The sequence below is a fragment of the Nicotiana tabacum genome, chromosome 18 (assembly GCF_000715075.1).
Source record: "Nicotiana tabacum cultivar K326 chromosome 18, ASM71507v2, whole genome shotgun sequence".
Lineage (NCBI taxonomy): Eukaryota > Viridiplantae > Streptophyta > Magnoliopsida > Solanales > Solanaceae > Nicotiana > Nicotiana tabacum.
This window is the reverse complement of record NC_134097.1, coordinates 153,754,302-153,772,984: the sequence shown is the minus strand read 5'-3', so window position 1 is coordinate 153,772,984 and position 18,683 is coordinate 153,754,302. Positions and strand designations below refer to the sequence as shown.

General features: G+C 36.6%; 1 protein-coding gene, 1 long non-coding RNA gene and 1 other non-coding gene across 3 annotated transcripts; 1 reads left to right on the top strand and 2 right to left on the bottom strand.

The window, feature by feature from the left end:
- Nucleotides 1–32: 32 nt before the first annotated feature.
- On the bottom strand, nt 33–105 carry TRNAA-AGC (transfer RNA alanine (anticodon AGC)). Its single transcript has one exon. It is a non-coding gene; the product is annotated as a tRNA-Ala (tRNA).
- Nucleotides 106–701: 596 nt separating this feature from the next.
- LOC107800155 (putative ribonuclease P/MRP protein subunit POP5) lies at nt 702–13,229 on the bottom strand. Its single transcript, XM_016623312.2, has 4 exons — nt 12,968–13,229; nt 1,585–1,766; nt 1,347–1,484; nt 702–1,182 (listed from the first exon to the last, which is right to left on the bottom strand). The coding sequence occupies exons 2-4, from the start codon at nt 1,760–1,762 to the stop codon at nt 1,034–1,036; spliced, it is 465 nt and encodes a 154-aa protein (XP_016478798.1). The 5' UTR covers nt 1,763–1,766; nt 12,968–13,229; the 3' UTR covers nt 702–1,033.
- Nucleotides 13,230–13,303: 74 nt separating this feature from the next.
- On the top strand, nt 13,304–14,713 carry LOC107800153 (uncharacterized). The gene is made up of 2 exons (XR_001651307.2): nt 13,304–13,598; nt 14,249–14,713. It is a non-coding gene; the product is annotated as an uncharacterized LOC107800153 (long non-coding RNA).
- Nucleotides 14,714–18,683: the final 3,970 nt, after the last annotated feature.

Genomic DNA, 18,683 nt, shown 5'->3' with positions numbered 1-18,683 from the left:
ATAAATACGTCATGTTAACTTATTCAAAAAAGTGGAGATGCGGGGTATCGATCCCCGTACCTCTCGCATGCTAAGCGAGCGCTCTACCATCTGAGCTACATCCCCTTGTTGATAGATTTTGTTGTATATTCCCATTTGTCGGATTGTCGATTTTTATTTCATTTCATTTCTTCATTAAGCTATAAGTGATCCGTCCGTTCTCCCCCTTTCATCATAAGGCGTGGTCTGACATAGTAATGGTAACGAAGATATGCCCAGGGAAGCTCGAGCCAACCTATGTCTTAGTTGTTGTCCGAGAAAAGACAACATCGGAGTAGAGTAGCAATACTGAAAAACTTGTTAGAGAACTATTTCAAGTGAAATAAATAAATTTTACTGACAAATCTTCATCCTTTTTAATGAAGTTCATGTCTACTTCAACTTCTAAATAGCTTCCTTAATGAACCAATTTTAAACATATTTTCACTGGCTTTGCATCTTATCTGAATAGCCAGCAATCCTATTACTCTACAGCCTTCTTTATAAATAAGTACATATCAAATAAATTTCTTTGAGCTATTACTAATGAAACAATGTAAAATAAAAGCTAATCCCTCACTAATTTTCACCTCTTTAGCTTTGGTTCTTCTTCATTCATTTCCTATGATGCAAACAGAGTTACTTAGCTCTGAGACGCTGTTATTTTTCCAATAGAACTTTAATAATGAGAAAATGAGAGCATTGTCATTATCACAACGATACTACAAACAACTATTAAATGGCATCATGCAAAGTTAACAAAAAGGGGATCTCATGTTAGTAGGTATTCTTTCGCGCAAGCATGTGTCTCATAATTTAAGGAAATAACCAGGTTGTTGGACAATCGCTGGAGAAAACACTTGAGCATTGGCTCATTGTAGGCTTTTGCGGGTAAATATGCTATCCAAGAGAGGATGCAGTCGATGTTCTTTGGAGTCTCGATAGGTGTTTGCAATTCAAGGGAGGGAGGAGCTAGCATTTGAGTTGAGGTAGGCCCAAGGTCTATTTCTTTACATCAGTGTTCCAAAACTTTGATCTTATCTAGATAACTCTGCATTTGCTGTTGAACCTCTGGGGTGAGTCGAGCTCCGGCCAATGACTGGTATTGCTGAAATTTGAACTCATCACATTTCAATGCTGCAGCTCTACATGCCCTGATGCTACCTGGGAGGAGAAAATGTAAAAGTACTGTGTTACATTTGCTGCGACGAAGACCTATCAATGAATATAAGAATACAAGGATATGTGCCATTCAGAGACCAATGTTAAAATGACTTCAAAGAGAAAACTGCATTCCACTTAAGAACCCTTTTAACACTACAACTCACCACTTAGGTCTAGTAGGTTGAACACAACGGGGCAACTCCCTACACTCCGGACCATGGTTATTGCAGCCCAAACTCTTTGATACTCCTCCCTTGATGCTCGTATGATACAAAGTTTAGTAATGGGATTCACATACTTCACTGCACAAAATACGAACTTCTGAAACTGCACAAAATTTCCAAGAAGAGGAAAGGAGGCAAACTCCGTGCTCAAGGAAAAAAAAAATAAACTAAAACTAACCTTGAAATGAATTCGTGGATGAGGCGAGGGCGCATTCACCAAAGTTTGTCAGAATAACATCCTTGATGGCTTTGGTCAAGTTAAATTGAGTGATTATGATGGGCTCATCAACTCCAGTATCTTTATTTGGATCCAAAAAAACTTCCATCACCATATATCTATTCTTAAATCCCACCATGATCCTTTTTACCAAATGAGCAAAATTTTAATAACAGAATTTATGCCAGATTAAGTAGTGAAATGATAGAAACTACCAAGACAAATCAGCAAATAAAATAGCTTGGCTAAAGAATATGTAACTTTCTAAAATTGCCTGAGGAAAACAGACCATGTATATCATCTCCTTTTTGGATGAAACATAGGGAAGCAGGATCAGTGGCTTCCACAAACTATATATGCAATTCAATATCAAACCCATTTATGAAGGTATCAAGTGAATTCACAGATCTTAAACTGAATATGATCACGGTCAAAACACATGACATGCGAAGGCTGTACTTAGTAGTTGCTAACAGTTGCACTCCTGTTTTTAATAAACTATCTAACCTTGAGAGATCCCTTATAACTTCAAAGTTATACTTATCCAAAAAAAATAAAAAAATAAAAAGAGAGACCCCTTATAACTTCAAAGTTTTACAAACCAAGGGGACATCAGCAACAATTTGGACATCCCAAAAGGCTTTGCTTGATACAAGAGTATCTAACAATTTGAAGAGACGGGGATTTAATATGTCAATTGTTTATTTTATCTGAAAACATTATTGGATTTTATATGATCAAAGTAAGTGAAACCATTGTTAGATTTTATATGTTCAGATCTTTTGAACTTATTCCTACAGTCCTATGAAATATCATAAAAGCATTTCACATCACCCAAAAAGGGAAACTAATAGTAATAATTATCATAATCAAAATCTCTTCCTTTTTTTTGGTTCTTAATCGTGCCCACAAACGAATAGTAAGAACCCATGCTAAGAATTTGTTGAGTAACTTAAACAAAGCATGAATAACCATAAAGAAACAAGAGGGGTTGCTCTGATGGTAAGCAACCTCCACTTACAACGAAGAGGTTGTGAGTTCGAGTCTCCCAAGAGCAAGGTGGAAAGTTCTTGGAGGGAAAGATGCCAAGGGTCTATTTGGAAACAGTTTCTCTATCTCAGGGTAGGGATAAGGTCTGCGTACACACTACCCTCCCCAGACCCCACTAAGTGGGATTATACTGGGTTGTTGTTGTTGTTAAACAAACTATGAATAACCATAAAGAAATAACCTCAGAGTTTAAATTGAAGGAACAACCAAACTCATGCATCAAACAAAACAAAAATCCAAACTAAAGTAACAAACTTTGTCCCATTCACCAAAAGTTACCAGTTTCAAAAAAAAAACTGTCTCATGATCACTTTGGAGACCTACTTTCACCTTTGAAGGCATGGTCAGTATCACAGAAGAAGAAAGTCTCAACCTAGAGGCAATCTTTGAGGAGAAAGAAGTTCTAGCAGCTATACAGTCATGTTCTCCCGACAAGGCACCTGGCCCTGATGGATACACAATGACATTTTATCACAAATCATGGGATTTTATTAAGGCAGACATCATGGGAGCACTAAATCATTATCATGATCATTGTTGGATGGTGAGGTCATGCAATGCTGCAATGCTTCCTTTATTGCTCTAATCCCTAAGAAAAAAGGAGTCATGGAACTCAAAGACTACAGACCAATTAGCCTCATTGGAAGTATCTATAAAATTGTAGCAAAAATTCTAGCAGAAAGGCTCAAGTCAGTGATGGAGAAGCTAGTATCAAATCAACAAAATGCATTCATAAAGAATAGGCAAATCACTGATGCCTCTTTGATTGCTAATGAAGTCATGGACTGGCAACTAAAGAGGGGAGGATCATGCATTCTATGTAAGTTGGACATAGAGAAAGCCTTTGATCAATTAAATTGGGTTTATCTTATCTCAATACTCAGACATATGGGGTTTGGCAGCATGTGGATCAAATTTAATACCTCCACGGTCAAGTATTCGGTCCTAGTCAACAGAAGTCCAGTTGGTTTCTTCTCACCACAAAGAGGTTTGAGGCAGGGAGATCCCCTTTCGGCCAAACGACTACAATGGATAAGAGGATTTGATGTGGGAGTTCAGAGCAATATCAACATCTCTCATTTGCTATATGCTGATGACACTCTGATTTTCTATGGTGCAGATAGAGATCAGGTGCTTCATCTAAATCTAACTCTTCTTCTTTTTGAAGCACTTTCAGGTTTACATATCAATATGCTCAAGAGTGTGATCTATCCTGTCAATGAAGTTCATAATTTGGAGGAGCTAGCAGGAATTCTGGGTTGTAATATTGGCACACTTCCTACCACATACCTGGGCCTACCATTGAGAGCAAAGCACAACTCTTCAACAATATGGAAGAGGGTCAATGAGAAATTTGAGAGAAGATTAGCCTCGTGGTAGATGCAATACCTTTCTATGGGTGGTAGACTCACATTAATCAATAGTGTCCTAGACAGCATTCCCACATACTACATGTCACTACATCATATGCCCAGCAAAGTGTTAAATCAGTTGGACAGGATAAGGAAAAATTTCCTTTGGGAAGGGAATAGCATAGTTTCACTTGGTGAAGTGGAAAAAGGTCATTCTCCCAAAATACCAAGGAGGATTGGGAATCAAGGACCTGGCAATTCACAACAAATGCCTACTGATGAAGTGGCTTTGGAGGTAAGGCTGTATTGTGGTCCGGGCCCAGCTCAGGACCGGCCTAGGCCCGCAGCCCATATGGGCTTTGGGCTAAACGGGTTGGCTTGTATGGTCTGGGCCCAAGCGGTCTTAGGAGCCCACTGTGGGCCGATCCTAAGGTTGTTATGCGGTCTGGGCCGGGCCTAAATGGGCCGGGCCAACGGGCCTAAGTGTTACGGGCTATTTTTTTTTTTGAATTTTTTTTATCTAAGGCAATTTCTTGTAAATTATATTATATAATTGTGAATTAAATCTTCTAATTCAAATTTAAACACAAAAAAATTGTAAAGAAATATTCAAGGGAATGCCTTATAATTGCAACATTAACAAAAAATTGCAATATCTTTCTTAGTCTTCCTCCCCAATGGAATGAGCGCAACAAGGTGCTAATACCACCATTAAAAGGAAAAAAAACTAATGAAGATGTGCCAAAATACAAGTTACATAATAGTCTACATATTATCTCTAACAAATTTCATAAATCCTTCAAGGTTCGGAGGAATTTCCGTTGGTGGTGGCGGAAAAGAAGCTTGTTCATCACCGCTTCCGGGCGAAGCAGCATCCTCCGCAAGTTCTGCTAGCATTTCTTCATAAGCTTCGTCTATCTCCGGTTGTGATTCAGCAAGTCAAAAATTTCTTCTTTCCGGACGGATCCAATCTCTGAAAAGTACTGATTTTTCCAAGCTCTCTCTCATAGACGCTCTATGATCACCGATTTGAAGTCTCGCTTGACTGAAAGGACTGGATAGTGTTCGGATTCTCTGATTCAAGTCCCTGCGACAAATCAACTTGAAGCTCATTTAGTTGTAAACTATCACCAATATTATCACCTTGAGAACCCCTGAACCCCGTCCAAGAACTAAGTGCTTTAAGGCCCGCAGTTCTTTTAGATGATTGCGAACTAGGAGTTGGAACATTTGGTCTAGCATGATCTAAGACAAGTTGATAAGCATTATAAATTGTTTGAGCATTTATTTTAATTGAGGCTTTTGCATCTGCAAGTGTAGCAAATTCCTCATCTGAAAGTGATAAAGCCTTATAAATATTTGTATACCAAAAGTGAGGACCTCCTAATTTCATGGTAGGATTTAACATGGCAGCAACACCATAAATAGGGAGATAGGAAAAAATATTTTTTAAACTTATCTTTCATAGAATCAATAGCAAGTTGATAAATTACCCCACCCTCTGAAAATTGAGTAAACAAATTTGCAAGTTCTTCAATATAAACTAAACAGTTAGAAATAGTAGGACAATATTGCCCAGATAATTCATTTGTAGCAACATGAAATTGTTCTAAAAATTCTACAAGAATTTTAACATTAGTCCAATCCTGATTTGTAAGGCGCTCATCATCATCATCACCACCACCAACACGAGCATTAAACGTTGCGTTTCTATATTCACAACAACTAAACTTTCATACATGTAATTTCATCTAGTCGGACAAGGTTTAGGAACCTTTCTTTCTCTAAGGCCAAATTCATCTCATTTTTTAAAATATTCTCTAAGTCTACTTCTACGGTTTGAATAAAAAAGCCAATTAAGAGCCATTTTAACCTTTTCAAATTCAACATTTAAAATTTCCATACCATCACCGACGATTAAATGGTAAATATGACAAATACATCTAACATGTAAAATATTACTAGATGCAGGATTTAGTGTAGTTGTAAGCAAGCCTATAGCATTAGTATTACTAGAAGCATTATCCATTGAAACTGACATTATTTTATCTCTAATGTAAAAATATCTACAACTGTATTAGCAATAAACTTACCTGTGTGACATGAATTAATTATTCTATAAACAATAATGCGCTTTTGCATTATCCATTCCCCATCAATCCAATGAGTGGTAACAGTAAAATAATCACAGTTATTACCACTTCTACCAATATCAGTAGTAATAGCAACGTGACAATTTATATGACTAAATAAATAGCGCAAATATTGTTCATATTCATGTTTATATTTATAAATATCGCTCTTTACGATTGTGCGAGGCCATCCTTTATAAGTAGGATTAAAAACTCTTCTAATATAATGCACAAAGTGAGGGTTAGATGGAAAACTATAGGGTAAGCACATAACAATAATCATTTTTGTCAATTCTTCACGATCTTTATTTGGATCGTAATATAAAATGTCACCGGTAAAAGTGTTAATTTCCGGTTGAACTAGATTTGACCTGGTACCAGGGTTAGCCTGAGTACCTACACTTGTCCCCTCTTGCGCAGCTTTCATTTGAAGAAATCTAGCTTTATCTTTAGGGTGTGTCTTTATGTGTCTAGTCAAACTACTCGTACGCTACGGTCTCCAGTAAATTTATGAGCCATCAAAGTCCCACAAGTTTTACACTTAGCCTTACTTTGATCTCTTAGTTGAATAAAAAAGTGCCAAACAAGAGATGTTTCGCACCGTCTTGAAGGTTGTCTATTAAAAGTAGAGGTTACTACAGGAGGGTCAGGCGGGGCATCATTTGAATTATTATCAGTTGGGTTAACAACAGGACTAGTAGGTGTATCATCTAAATTCGGTTGCGTTTCATCTAAATCATCATTTTCCTCATCATTTTCATCGATAGTTGGATTACCATAAAGAGCATTCATATATTCATCATTTAATTGTTGACCTGATGCAATATCATGATAAAATTGACTATCACTAAATTGAAAACAAGGGTTATCACTATCAAGAATAACAGGTGGAGGAGGACGGGTAACAGGTCGGGTAGCGGAGCCGGGGGAGGAGTAGTAGCTTGGCCACTAGATTCACCAATTTTAGATTTTCCCTTACCACCAAACATTTTTTTCAAAGAAAAGGCCATATTAATTATAATTATACAAACTAAACTATAATATTAAAACTTAAGAGTTGGAACGAGTTTACCGAATTGACGAACAACTTCTTGAAAATTGTATATCGTTGAAGACTCAACTTCAATTCACCAACTTCACAATATTTCACAAATTGCAATAATAAAGTAAGCAATTATAGAAGAAAATTAGAGAGAGATTGATAATTTTGTGAGTAAAAATGAAAGAATGAGAGAGTATTTATAGTTGAGAATATGGAAAAAGTGTAATTATAAAAAGTTTGGGGGACAAATGGCTATTTTTTAAAAAGCCAAACGGCTAAATTGACAGGCCAACAGCTAATTTTTAAACTTTCAACCGTTGGCCAATTTTAAAAAAAAATGTTGGGCCCATTAGGCCTGGTTGAACCGGCCCAGGCCCGCCAGCCGGTCCCGGGCTAAACAGTCCCGGGCTCGCGGTCTCCCGTCTCTCCATGTTGGACCGGCCCACAGTGGGCTCCTAGGAACGCTTGGGCTCGGACCATACGGGCCAGCCCGTTTAGCACAAAGCCCATGTGGGCTCGTGGGCCTGGGCCGGTCCCGAGCTGGGCCCGGACTACAATACAGCCTTAGTCGGTCCAGCATGGAGAGACCGCGAGCTCGGGACCGTTTAGCCCGGGACCGGCTGGCGGGCCTGGGCCGGTTCAACCGGGCCTAACGAAATTTTTTTAAAAAAAAATTGGCCAATGGTTGGAAGTTTAAAAACTAGCCGTTGGCCTGCCAATTTAGCCGTTTGGCTACTCGTTCCAACTCTTAAGTTTTAATATTATAGTTTTGTTTGTTTTAGTTTGTATAATTATAATTAATATGGCCTTTTCTTTGAAAAAAATGTTTGGTGGTAAGGGAAAATCTAAAATTGGTGAATCTAGTGGCCAAGCTTCTACTCCTCCCCCGGCTCCCGACCCAGACCTGTTACCCATCCTCCTCCACCTGTTATTCTTGATAGTGATAACTCTTGTTTCCAATTTACCAAAAGTCAATTTTACCATGATATTGCACCAGGTTAACAATTAAATGATGAATATATGAATGCTCTTTATGGTAATCCAACTATCGATGAAAATGATGATTTAGATGAAACGCAACCAGATTTAGATGATTCACCTACTAGTCCTGATGTTAACCCAACTGATAATAATCCAAATTATGCCCCGCCTGACCCTCCTGTAGCAACCCCTACTTTTAATAGACAACCTTCTAGACGGTGCGAAACAACTCTTGTTTGACACTTTTTTATTCAACTAAGAGATCAAAATAAGGCTAAGTGTAAAACTTGTGGGACTTTGATGGCTCATAAATTTACTAGAGACCGTAGTGGTACGGGTAGTTTGACTAGACACATAAAGACACACCCTAAAGATAAAGCTAGATTTCTTCAAATAAAAGCTGCGCAAGAGGGGACAAGTGTAGGTACCCGGGTTAACCCTAGTACCGGGTCAAATCTAGTTCAACCGGAAATTAACACTTTTACCGGTGACATTTTATATTACGATCCAAATAAAGATCGTGAAGAATTGACAAAAATGATTATTGTTATGTGCTTACCCTATAGTTTTCCATCTAACCCTCACTTTGTGCATTATATTAGAAGAGTTTTTAATCCTACTTATAAAGGATGGCCTCGCACAATCGTAAAGAGCGATATTTATAAATATAAACATGAATATGAACAATATTTGCGCTATTTATTTAGTCATATAAATTGTCACGTTGCTATTACTACTGATATTGGTAGAAGTGGTAATAACTGTGATTATTTTACTGTTACCACTCATTGGATTGATGGGGAATGGATAATGCAAAAGCGCATTATTGTTTATAGAATAATTAATTCATGTCACACAGGTAAGTTTATTGCTAATACAGTTGCAGATATTTGTAGATATTTTTGCATTAGAGATAAAATAATGTCAGTTTCAATGGATAATGCTTCTAGTAACACTAATGTTATAGGCTTGCTTACAACTACACTAAATCCTGCATTTAATAATATTTTCCATGTTAGATGTATTTGTCATATTTATCAATCGTCGGAGATGGTATGAAAATTTTAAATGTTGAAATTGAAAAGGTTAAAATGGCTCTTAATTGGTTTTTTTATACCGTAGAAGTAGACTTAGAGAATATTTTAAAAAATGAGATGAATTTGGCCTTAGAGAAAAAAAAGGTTCCTAAACCTTGTCCGACTAGATGGAATTACATGTATGAAAGTTTAGTTTTTGCATATGAATATAGAAACCCAATAAATGCAATGTTTAATGCTTGTGTTGGTAGTGGTGATGATGATGAGCACCTTACAAATCAGGATTGGACTAATGTTAAAATTCTTGTAGAATTTTTAGAACAATTTCATGTTGCTACAAATGAATTATCTGGGCAATATTATCGTACTATTTCTAACTGTTTAGTTTATATTGCAGAACTTGCAAATTTGTTTAATCAATTTTCAGAGGGTGGGGTAATTTATCAACTTGCTATTGATTCTATGAAAGATAAGTTTAAAAAATATTTTTCCCTATCCCCCCTATTTATGGTGTTGCTGTCATGTTAAATCCTATCATGAAATTAGGAGGTCCTCACTTTTGGTATACAAATATTTATAAGACTTTATCACTTTCAGATGAGGAATTTGCTATACCTGCAGATGCAAAAACCTCAATTAAAATAAATGCTCAAACAATTTATAATGCTTATCAACCTGCCTTAGATCATGCTAGACCAAATGTTCCAACCCCTACTCCGTCTGGTTCGCAATCATCTAAAAGAACTGCGGGCCTAAAAATACTTGGTTCTTGGACGGGGTTCAGGGGTTCTCAAGGTGATAATATTGGTGATAGTTCACAACTAAATGAGCTTTAAGTTTATTTGTCGCAGGGACTTGAATCAGAGAATCCCGAAGGCTCCTTTTTAATGTTTTGGAATAGTGGAAGGACAAAGAAAAATACTATCCGGTTCTTTCAAGGATGGCTTGAGATAATTTAAGTATTCAAGCTTGAACAGTGGTATCGGAGAGCGCTTTCAGTCAAGCAAGACTTCAAATCGGTGATCATAAAGTGTCTATGAGGGAGAGCTTGGAAAAATTAGTACTCTTCAGAAATTGGATCCGTTCGGAAAGAAGAAATTTTGGACTTGCTGAATCACAACCGGAGATAGACAACGCTTATGAAGAAATGCTAGCGGAACTTGCGGAGTATGCCGCTTCGCCCGAAAGCGGTGATGAACAAGCTTCTTTTCCGCCACCACCAATGGAAATTCCTCCGAACCTTGAAGGATTTATGAAATTTGTTAGAGATAATACGTAGACTAAAATGTAACTTGTATTTTGGCACATCTTCATTAGTTTTTTTTCCTTTTAATGGTGGTATTAGCACCTTGTTGTGCTCATTCCACTGGGGGAGGAAGATTAAGAAAGATATTGTCATTTTTTGTTAATGTCGTAATAATAAAAATTATAAGGCATTCCCTTGAATATTTTTTTACAATTTTTTTGTGTCTAAATTTGAATTAAAAGATTTAAGTCACAATGATATAATATAATTTACAAGAAATTGCCTTAGATAAAAAAAAATTAAAAAAAAAAATAGCCCGGAACACAACCCGTTTAGGCCCGTGGGCCCGATCCATGTGGGCTTAGGCCAGAGCCCGGGCCCGTTTAGCCCGTTTAGGCCTGGACCACATAACAGCCTTATTTGGAGGTACACACAAGAGGAGCAACCTTTGTGAAAGATGGTGGTCAATGCTAAGCACGGAACTCAAGGCAATTGGTGTACTAAACTCACAAGAGCACCCCATGGGGTGGGAGTGTGGAAGTGCATACGCATATTGTGGGAAGAATTCTCTGAACACCACCATCTTATATTTGGGAATGGACAACAAATCAAATTTTGGAAGGATAAATGGTTTGGGAATTCAGCCCTAAGGACTGACTTTCCTAACCTGTTTCAGATTGCACGTGATCCCGACTCTACAATCATTCAAAATAAGGATGGCCTCATTTGGAATGTTACTCTAAGAAGGAATTTGCAGGACTAGGAGGTTTCTGATTATGTTCGACTGCTAGAGGTACTACATGATGTCACGCTAAATGAGCACATCACATATATGTTCAGATGGGGAGGAGCAAGTGATGGTAGGTATTCTGTGAAGGCAGGGTACAGGCTAATAATGGCTAGAAATGGAATTACTGATCTTTGGCCATGGAAATTAATATGGAGAACCAGACTACTACCCAAGGTCATCTGCTTCAGCTGGACTGCACTTTATGAGGCATGTTTGACTCAGGAGAACCTTGTTAAAAGGAACTTCCAGTTAGTTAATAGATGCTACATGTGTCAAAGGGATGCAAAAACCAACAACTACCTATTCCTACATTGTAGAGTTGCAGCAGATAGGAGCATGTTTTGCTCTGTTTTTGGTATTAGCTGGGTTATGCCTCACAACATGAAGGAGGCATTTCAGAGCTGGGGCAGCTGGAAAGTTGATAAGATCATCAAGAATATTTGGAAAATGATACCTGCTTGTATTTGTTGGAGCATATGGAATGAAAGAAATAGAAGATGCTTTGATGGACTTTCAACTCCTAACCACACCCTAAAAGCTAAATGTCTTTTGTTTCTATTTAGCTAGGCAAATATTTCCCCCGTAGATTCCCCCGAAACATTTGTGAATTTTGTTAGCTCTTTGTATCTAAGTTAGCATATATGTAGTAAGCTAACAGGTGGTCTTTTTTTGCTTTTTGAAGCTTCTATGCTTCTGCTTCTTGTAATATTTTGCATCTTCTTGATGACATCAATGAAGCCAATTATTTCATCCAAAAAAAAAAATAATTGTCCCATTCACCAAAGCACACAGGTTCAATCATGTAATACATCTGTTTAACTACAAACATAATACCGTTTTCAAAACGGTACCCAAGATCCAACATTATCAATTCGAAAAGAAAACTCAAATGGTAAATTCATAACGTCAAATTTGATTATGCTATCTACAGCATTTCCTCTCTTCATAAAGCTAGGATTTCTGATTCTTTTCACTGTACAAGGGTGAGATCTTTTTCTTAGAAAGGACCTAAATGATTGGGAAGTACAAAGAATATGTGATTAATTAACTTTTCTGTGACATCTCCTTGGATCATCAGAAACCAGATTCTATTTTATGGAGAGAGAAAAAAGTCATTCAAATGGCCTTTTTCTCTGTGAAATAGCTATAATTTGGCATAATAATGCCCCTTTGAAAGTTTACTATTTCACATAAAATGGGACAAAAGGAGTAATAACTATGGTAATGTAGAGCAAAATATGAACTTTCAACAATATTATCACAAAAATACATCATTCAATTTACAAGCGTCCTCAAATAAGGACCCTATTCTTATGGCAATTCAAGCTACATAAATAATCCTAACAAGCTAAAATTGCAGTATTGGAAGTTGAAAAATAAGTAAACACAAGTCATGAACCTTTTCACATTCCATTTTCCGAATATACTCAATCATACAAAATTAAAAAATCTGTATTCAAGCTCATTCAAGTGCAAAAATTTAGCCCCAACACATTTTAATAATTTCTGAAATTTAAAGCCAAAATTGTTTCTATTTTATTTTTTCGAAATTTTTTTAATGTGCAGACTGCAGACTCAAAAAGGCCACAGAGTGGAAGTTTGGAATAAAGCCAAATTTTTTCAAGGAAGACTAAATAATTTTCACCACTGCTTTTAATTTAACAGAAAATTAAGTATGTAAAAAACAATTATTGCTGGAACTTGAGCAACTTACTGAAATTTGGTGGTGGAAGACACAGGGGAGACGGCGAAGGCAGCAGAGTCACGGCGGTTAAGGTTCGCCGGTGACGGCGACGGCGACGGCGATGGTGACGGCGGAGTTTGGCGGAGGGGCAGCAAAGGAGGATTTTGGTTTATTGACGGGGAGAGAAGGATTTTTTAAAAGGTAAAAGGTTAAGGAAAAAATACTTTCCTTTTTCTTTTGGTCTGTTTGCTCAATTTTTTTCTTGCGCATGAAAAACAATTTTAATCGATTTAAATATACTTTCAAGACAGTCAAACCGAGTGGTTAAGTATCTATACATAAATATAAAGCAGGGGAATTGAAAGCTGATGTGGCACTCTCATATCCCAGCAAATGTATTTATCTAATTTCTTATATTTTCAAAATTTTCCTACTCACTTTAACTCAACAAATCAATTATTAAAAAATTAGGCTCAATTACAGCCCCTAATAAGGAGGAAACAGATAAAGCGCCGGTTTCAAAATTCTCTTCATACCGTTTCAAGCACAAAATCCGTATCTGAAAATCAAAAAGTCACCATATTGAAACGCTGCTTCTTATTAACAATCTATAAAAGCAACAGAAGAAACCGTATTTGATTTTTCACTCTCTCCTCTACAGGTTAGCAATTCTGATACCCACATTGAATTTCATTAATTTCTTAGAAATTTTATTAGTATTTATTTTATCATTGTTTATACATATGATATTTGTTGTCTAATGAATTTGTGAGTTTATCTGAACACATTCATTTGTTATACCCTATGTCTGTTGTGGTTAAATTAATCTACTAAGAAAGAGTGGATATGTCTGAATATAGGTGGGAGAATTGCTAGCAGAGCCATCTCGGCTTTGGTGAGAACTGAACTAAGTTTTTTTTTTCTCTGAATACTTGGGAAAATGTCTTTTTATATTACGGGTTTCAGAACCATTTGCCTTAAAAAAGTGAGAAAACATCTTCCCTTCTTGAATCTTTCCCAAGCTCGATCGGTTTGTTTTCACATCCTCTCAATCTTAGGTATGTACTCCAGGACATGGTTAAACTCCTGCTATTGAAAGTTTTCTCTAGTGATGCTATATGCCCACGTGAAGTATGTCTCTTTCTTTTTATTTCAGTCCAACTTATTCGGAGTTCGAAACTCAAATTTGTTGAATTGTAGAGAAATCAGGGCCACACTTTCATTGTCTGTCACTTGAGCAATACGTGTGTGCGAATATTTTTACAACTCAGACTCTCACTCTATTTTGTTCTTCTTTAAACTGTGTACCAGTGGGTCTATGTGGATTAACAATGGCTCTTGAGTTCGATCGAGTTTCTTTACAGTATCCACCATTCACTTGTGTCAAATCAGTTTTTCAGAGTATGGCTTCCATATTTTGACTACAATTCTTATCAGAAAGCACGATAGTAATAAGTGACAAAGATGCAAAAAACATAATAGTTGTCCTCCACTTTTGGTTAGAGGCTGAAGATGAACTTTCTAAGTTGGACATTAAATTCAGCAGCGGCACAATATAATCTTGAGGGAAGAAAGCCTTTTCAAGAAATGGTTCTGTTCCGTTACTAAGAGACGCAATGACTGTTACTCTTCTATTGTTCCATTACTGAAATAGTTTGAAGTTTTGAACTTTAGATTTGTCTCCTTTTATGAGACTTTACAAATCTTAGTTTTGTTGGTTATTGGGGATGTTTCACCGTCTCTGAAATAATTAAAAAAAATTGACTTTAGATTCTTGATGCTCCTTTCTTCTTCTTATGTGAATGCAAAAGCTGAGTGTTGGTTAAAAGTTTTTAACTTTAAATTCTTGATGCTTGAAGGGTAACACAACTAAATTGGTATCATGGAAAAGAGAACTTACTGTAAGCAAGAAGACCAATTTGAAATGCTTTGTTTGTCCATATTTCAGTAAGTTATGGAATTACCTTTTTCTCCTATACAAGAAGCACGGTAGAAACATTCTATTTATAAGACGAGTTCAAGGAATATTAAAATAGAAAGAAACAAAACTTTTGAAATTCTGTGGAGGATTGAGAACTAAAATAGAAATTTGTAATGCACCATATATAATTGATTTTTATGCATATATACTTGTAAAATTGTCTTTATCTCAACAAAATTTATAAAAAAATTAATTCTAAATATACATTTCTGTTATTTGTAACCACGCGAAGCGCGGCAAATTCTCTAGTTTTAATATAAATAGTAGGCTCCTACAATATTTTTCAACATAGTATCAAATTCAATATAAAACTTAGATAATAATATGTATAGATATTTATAAAATTCCTTCAAAAAGCAAAAGAAAGCGAAACATACCTTTGAAATTGAAATTGAATCGAGCTCGGAACACTGGAACAGGACAGCAGCGTCTTCGACACTTCGTTTGCCCGGAATTTGTGAGGAGTGAGGAATCGAATCGAGCTGGAAATCGCCGCCTATAACCCTAAATTAGTTTGATGCAGAAAATCAGAAATTAAAAAATTTATGCGTCTGAACTCTGAACTCAAAAAGTTCAAAACTTAAAAATATAAAAACTCAAAAAAAATCTCAGAGAGTAGTCGAGTACTGGGATGAGATCATGAGAATGAGATGAGACTTACAAAACTTACAAAAGTAGTGAAGTTAACCGGTGAAGATGAGATGAGACTCGAGCTAGAATGTCGACTGGTCGTAACTCGTAAGTCGTAACTCGTAGAGACGTAGACTGATATCCTAAGCAGTCGATTCTCGTCTAGACTCGCAGTCGATTCTCGTCTTCTTCTTCTCGATGATATCTCCTAAGCACTGAAGCAGTAAGCAAGCCCTAATGGCTAATGCCCTACTTTGATGAGAATGCCTAATTTGATTCTCGACTTGGGTCTTGGGTATTAACTGAGTCTGACTTGGGTAATTGATTGAGATTGGGCTTGGGTTGGGAGTTGGGGAGCTGGGCCTGGGTGGGAGTGAGACGCTGGTACGTATGGGATGGGGCATGGGCCTATAAAATAGGTAATTGGGCTTAGTCGCTTAGATATAGAATTATAGATATAGTCAAATATATTACCAAATTTTCGGTATTTCGGTTTACAGAAATTGTAAAATTATAAAACCGAAAACCGAACCGATATACCGAAAATCCATTACCGAATTAGACCGAAATACCGAAAAACCCGAAACCGAAATACCAAATTAATTTGGTTCGGTTCGGAATTCGGTTTTTCGGATTTTATGCCCACCCCTACTTAATATACGAACCATCAACATATGTAGACTTTGTAGGTTGCAATTTTGGGTTTTTTTACTTTTAGCTCGCGCTAGAAACTATTTACAGTCATAGTCGGTAGCTGATAAAGTATATAAAATTTGTATATTTTTTTGTATGTAACATATATATATACAAAATATAATTTTTTGCTATTATTTTGAGAGCGGCTATATGGTGTCCTTTTCCTTTAAAATTTCGGAATAGAAATCTTGGTTGTACGCTCGACGGATTGGAGTGAAAACTTAAAGAATTGAAGGTTAAATCGCAGCGAATTCTTCTCATCTGCTTAAATTTTAATAATCAAAATTATGTGATACTTATAATTGAAATGTCATGAATATATATAAATTAGTTAAGATGCACACAAATTGGATTGAGTACCGTCCTTATCCAAGAAAGAAATATCTTGGTCGTGTGAGTTGAAAGTCCCTTGACAAAGGATTGAGGGTAGAAGAAAAATATATATTCGTTCAAAACAAGTTTAATCAATTCGCTAATAAAAGATTCTTATAGTGATCAAATGAAGTAGATTGAGAATCATGAAGTCTCGGGTTCAAATTCCAGTAGAGGCAAAAATAGACGTAATTTCTTTCTTATTTGTCCAAGCTTTAGCGGACAGAGTTAGTTACTCGAAACTTGTACCGGTGTGAGACAACCGAATTACTTTTGTCCGCAACATCGTTCAATTTTTCGTTTACTTCCTTCCGCAACATCCTTGATGGTGGCTGGCATTTGTGAGATAGCCGAATTACTTTTGTCCATGAAAGACAAAATAACTAACTTTCCTGGCACTGCCTCATTGTTTATTGTAAACAACTTTTTTATTTGAATCTTGAAAATCTTGCCAGTCAGTAGCTTTTGCGCGTTTACAAGAGGCAACAATCCTTTCTGGAAAGATAAAATTGGTTATTTATGTGTGAGAGGGGGCTCAACCTATAGAAGATAGTTGTTTACGTTTTTCGAAGTTAACAATGTACCTTGACATTGCAGATATCATAAATCTCTTCCGAAGTGAGAAGCAATATTTTTTCTGCATTCTCGTCGGCAATAGTTGTTGTTGTGGAACTACTTTGGTCTGTGAGCGTCACTTCAAATTGGCACCTAGTTGTAAGATAAAATGATTGCTTAAAGCCAAGTTGAATGGGTTGTATATCGGTTTGGCCTAAAATATAACAAAATATAAGTAGAAAAAACATTAGCTCTGTACTAAGGGTGTTAAACGGGGCGGGTCAACTCGATTCCGGACCGACCCAGATCGGTTGAAACCGGACCCGGGCCGGCCCGATACATAGGGGGCGGGTGGGCTGGGTTAATGGGGTAAGGGGGATTGGGCCGTTCACATTTATTCAACCGGTTAACCGGACCGGTCAAACCCGCTCAACGGAATCACTGTAGAACCGGTTAACCCGGCCCGTACCGGCCTAGATCGGTTAACGGCTGTCACACCTCCTTTTTCCACCCCCGCAAGGGTACAAGGAGTTTTTTCAATTAAAGGACAATCGAAACGGGATTTGTTTATTTATTTCAGAGTCGCCACTTGGGAGATTTAGGGTGTCCCAAGTCACCAATTTAATCCAGGATCGAGGAAAAGAATGACTCTGTATTACAGTCCGCGAACCAGAAATTCGGATAAGGAATTCTGTTAATCCGGGAGAAGGTATTAGGCATTTCCGAGTTCCGTGGTTCTAGCACGGTCGCTCAACTGTCATATTCGGCTTGTTTATCTGATTTTTTATACAATTATGAGCTTATGTGCAGATTTTAACTCTTTACCGCTTTCATTATTATTATTATTGTTATTATTTTATGGAGAATTACAACATTGTGAATACGTATTTCAGACCACGTCGCAATCAATGCACCCATGGTTATCGACACATTTCGACTCCGTTGAGATTTGGATTTGGGTTACATAAATGCACACCCATATTTAAGAAAATGATTTGTTAAAGACGCGCCTAGAACGATTAGCGTATTGTTGTTTTGGGAAAGGCCGTAAGATTTCTCTAGATGGCCAACTCTGATGTTCTAAGTAATTAATGCATACATTTGTGAGGGCCCCGCAATCTATACATTTTACTAGGCGAGGCTCATCTCATTTATTTTAAATGGACAAATCCTAAAGCGACTACATTTTTTCTATTAAAATTAGTCTCTAAAATAAAGAAAGAAAATCCTAATTAATTACGAGCCTTTTTTTATTTAAGAAAGCATGGCATACTAATTGCTAGATTAATACAAATATTGATGAAAAGGAATTTTACAAAAAAAAAATCAAAATTATAAATAAAAATAAAATTCGACAACTAATATTCAAAAGAATCAAATATAGCTAGATTAAAACTCGCATTGTTATAAAAAACTATTGAGATTAATTATTCATAACCATTTAAAACTAGATTTAACCATAATTACTAAAGCTCATTAGAAAGTTTATTAAACTTAAACATTCTTCTAATC

Bases quoted from the DNA above. Each gene is read 5' to 3' on its own strand.
- LOC107800155 (XM_016623312.2), bottom strand. From the start codon at position 1,762: ATGGTGGGATTTAAGAATAGATATATGGTGATGGAAGTTTTTTTGGAT. The intron at 1,485-1,584 runs GTTAGTTTTAGT...TATTTTGTGCAG, and splicing joins ATCCACGAATTCATTTCAAG to TGAAGTATGTGAATCCCATT. The intron at 1,183-1,346 runs GTGAGTTGTAGT...TTCTCCTCCCAG, and splicing joins CAACCTACTAGACCTAAGTG to GTAGCATCAGGGCATGTAGA.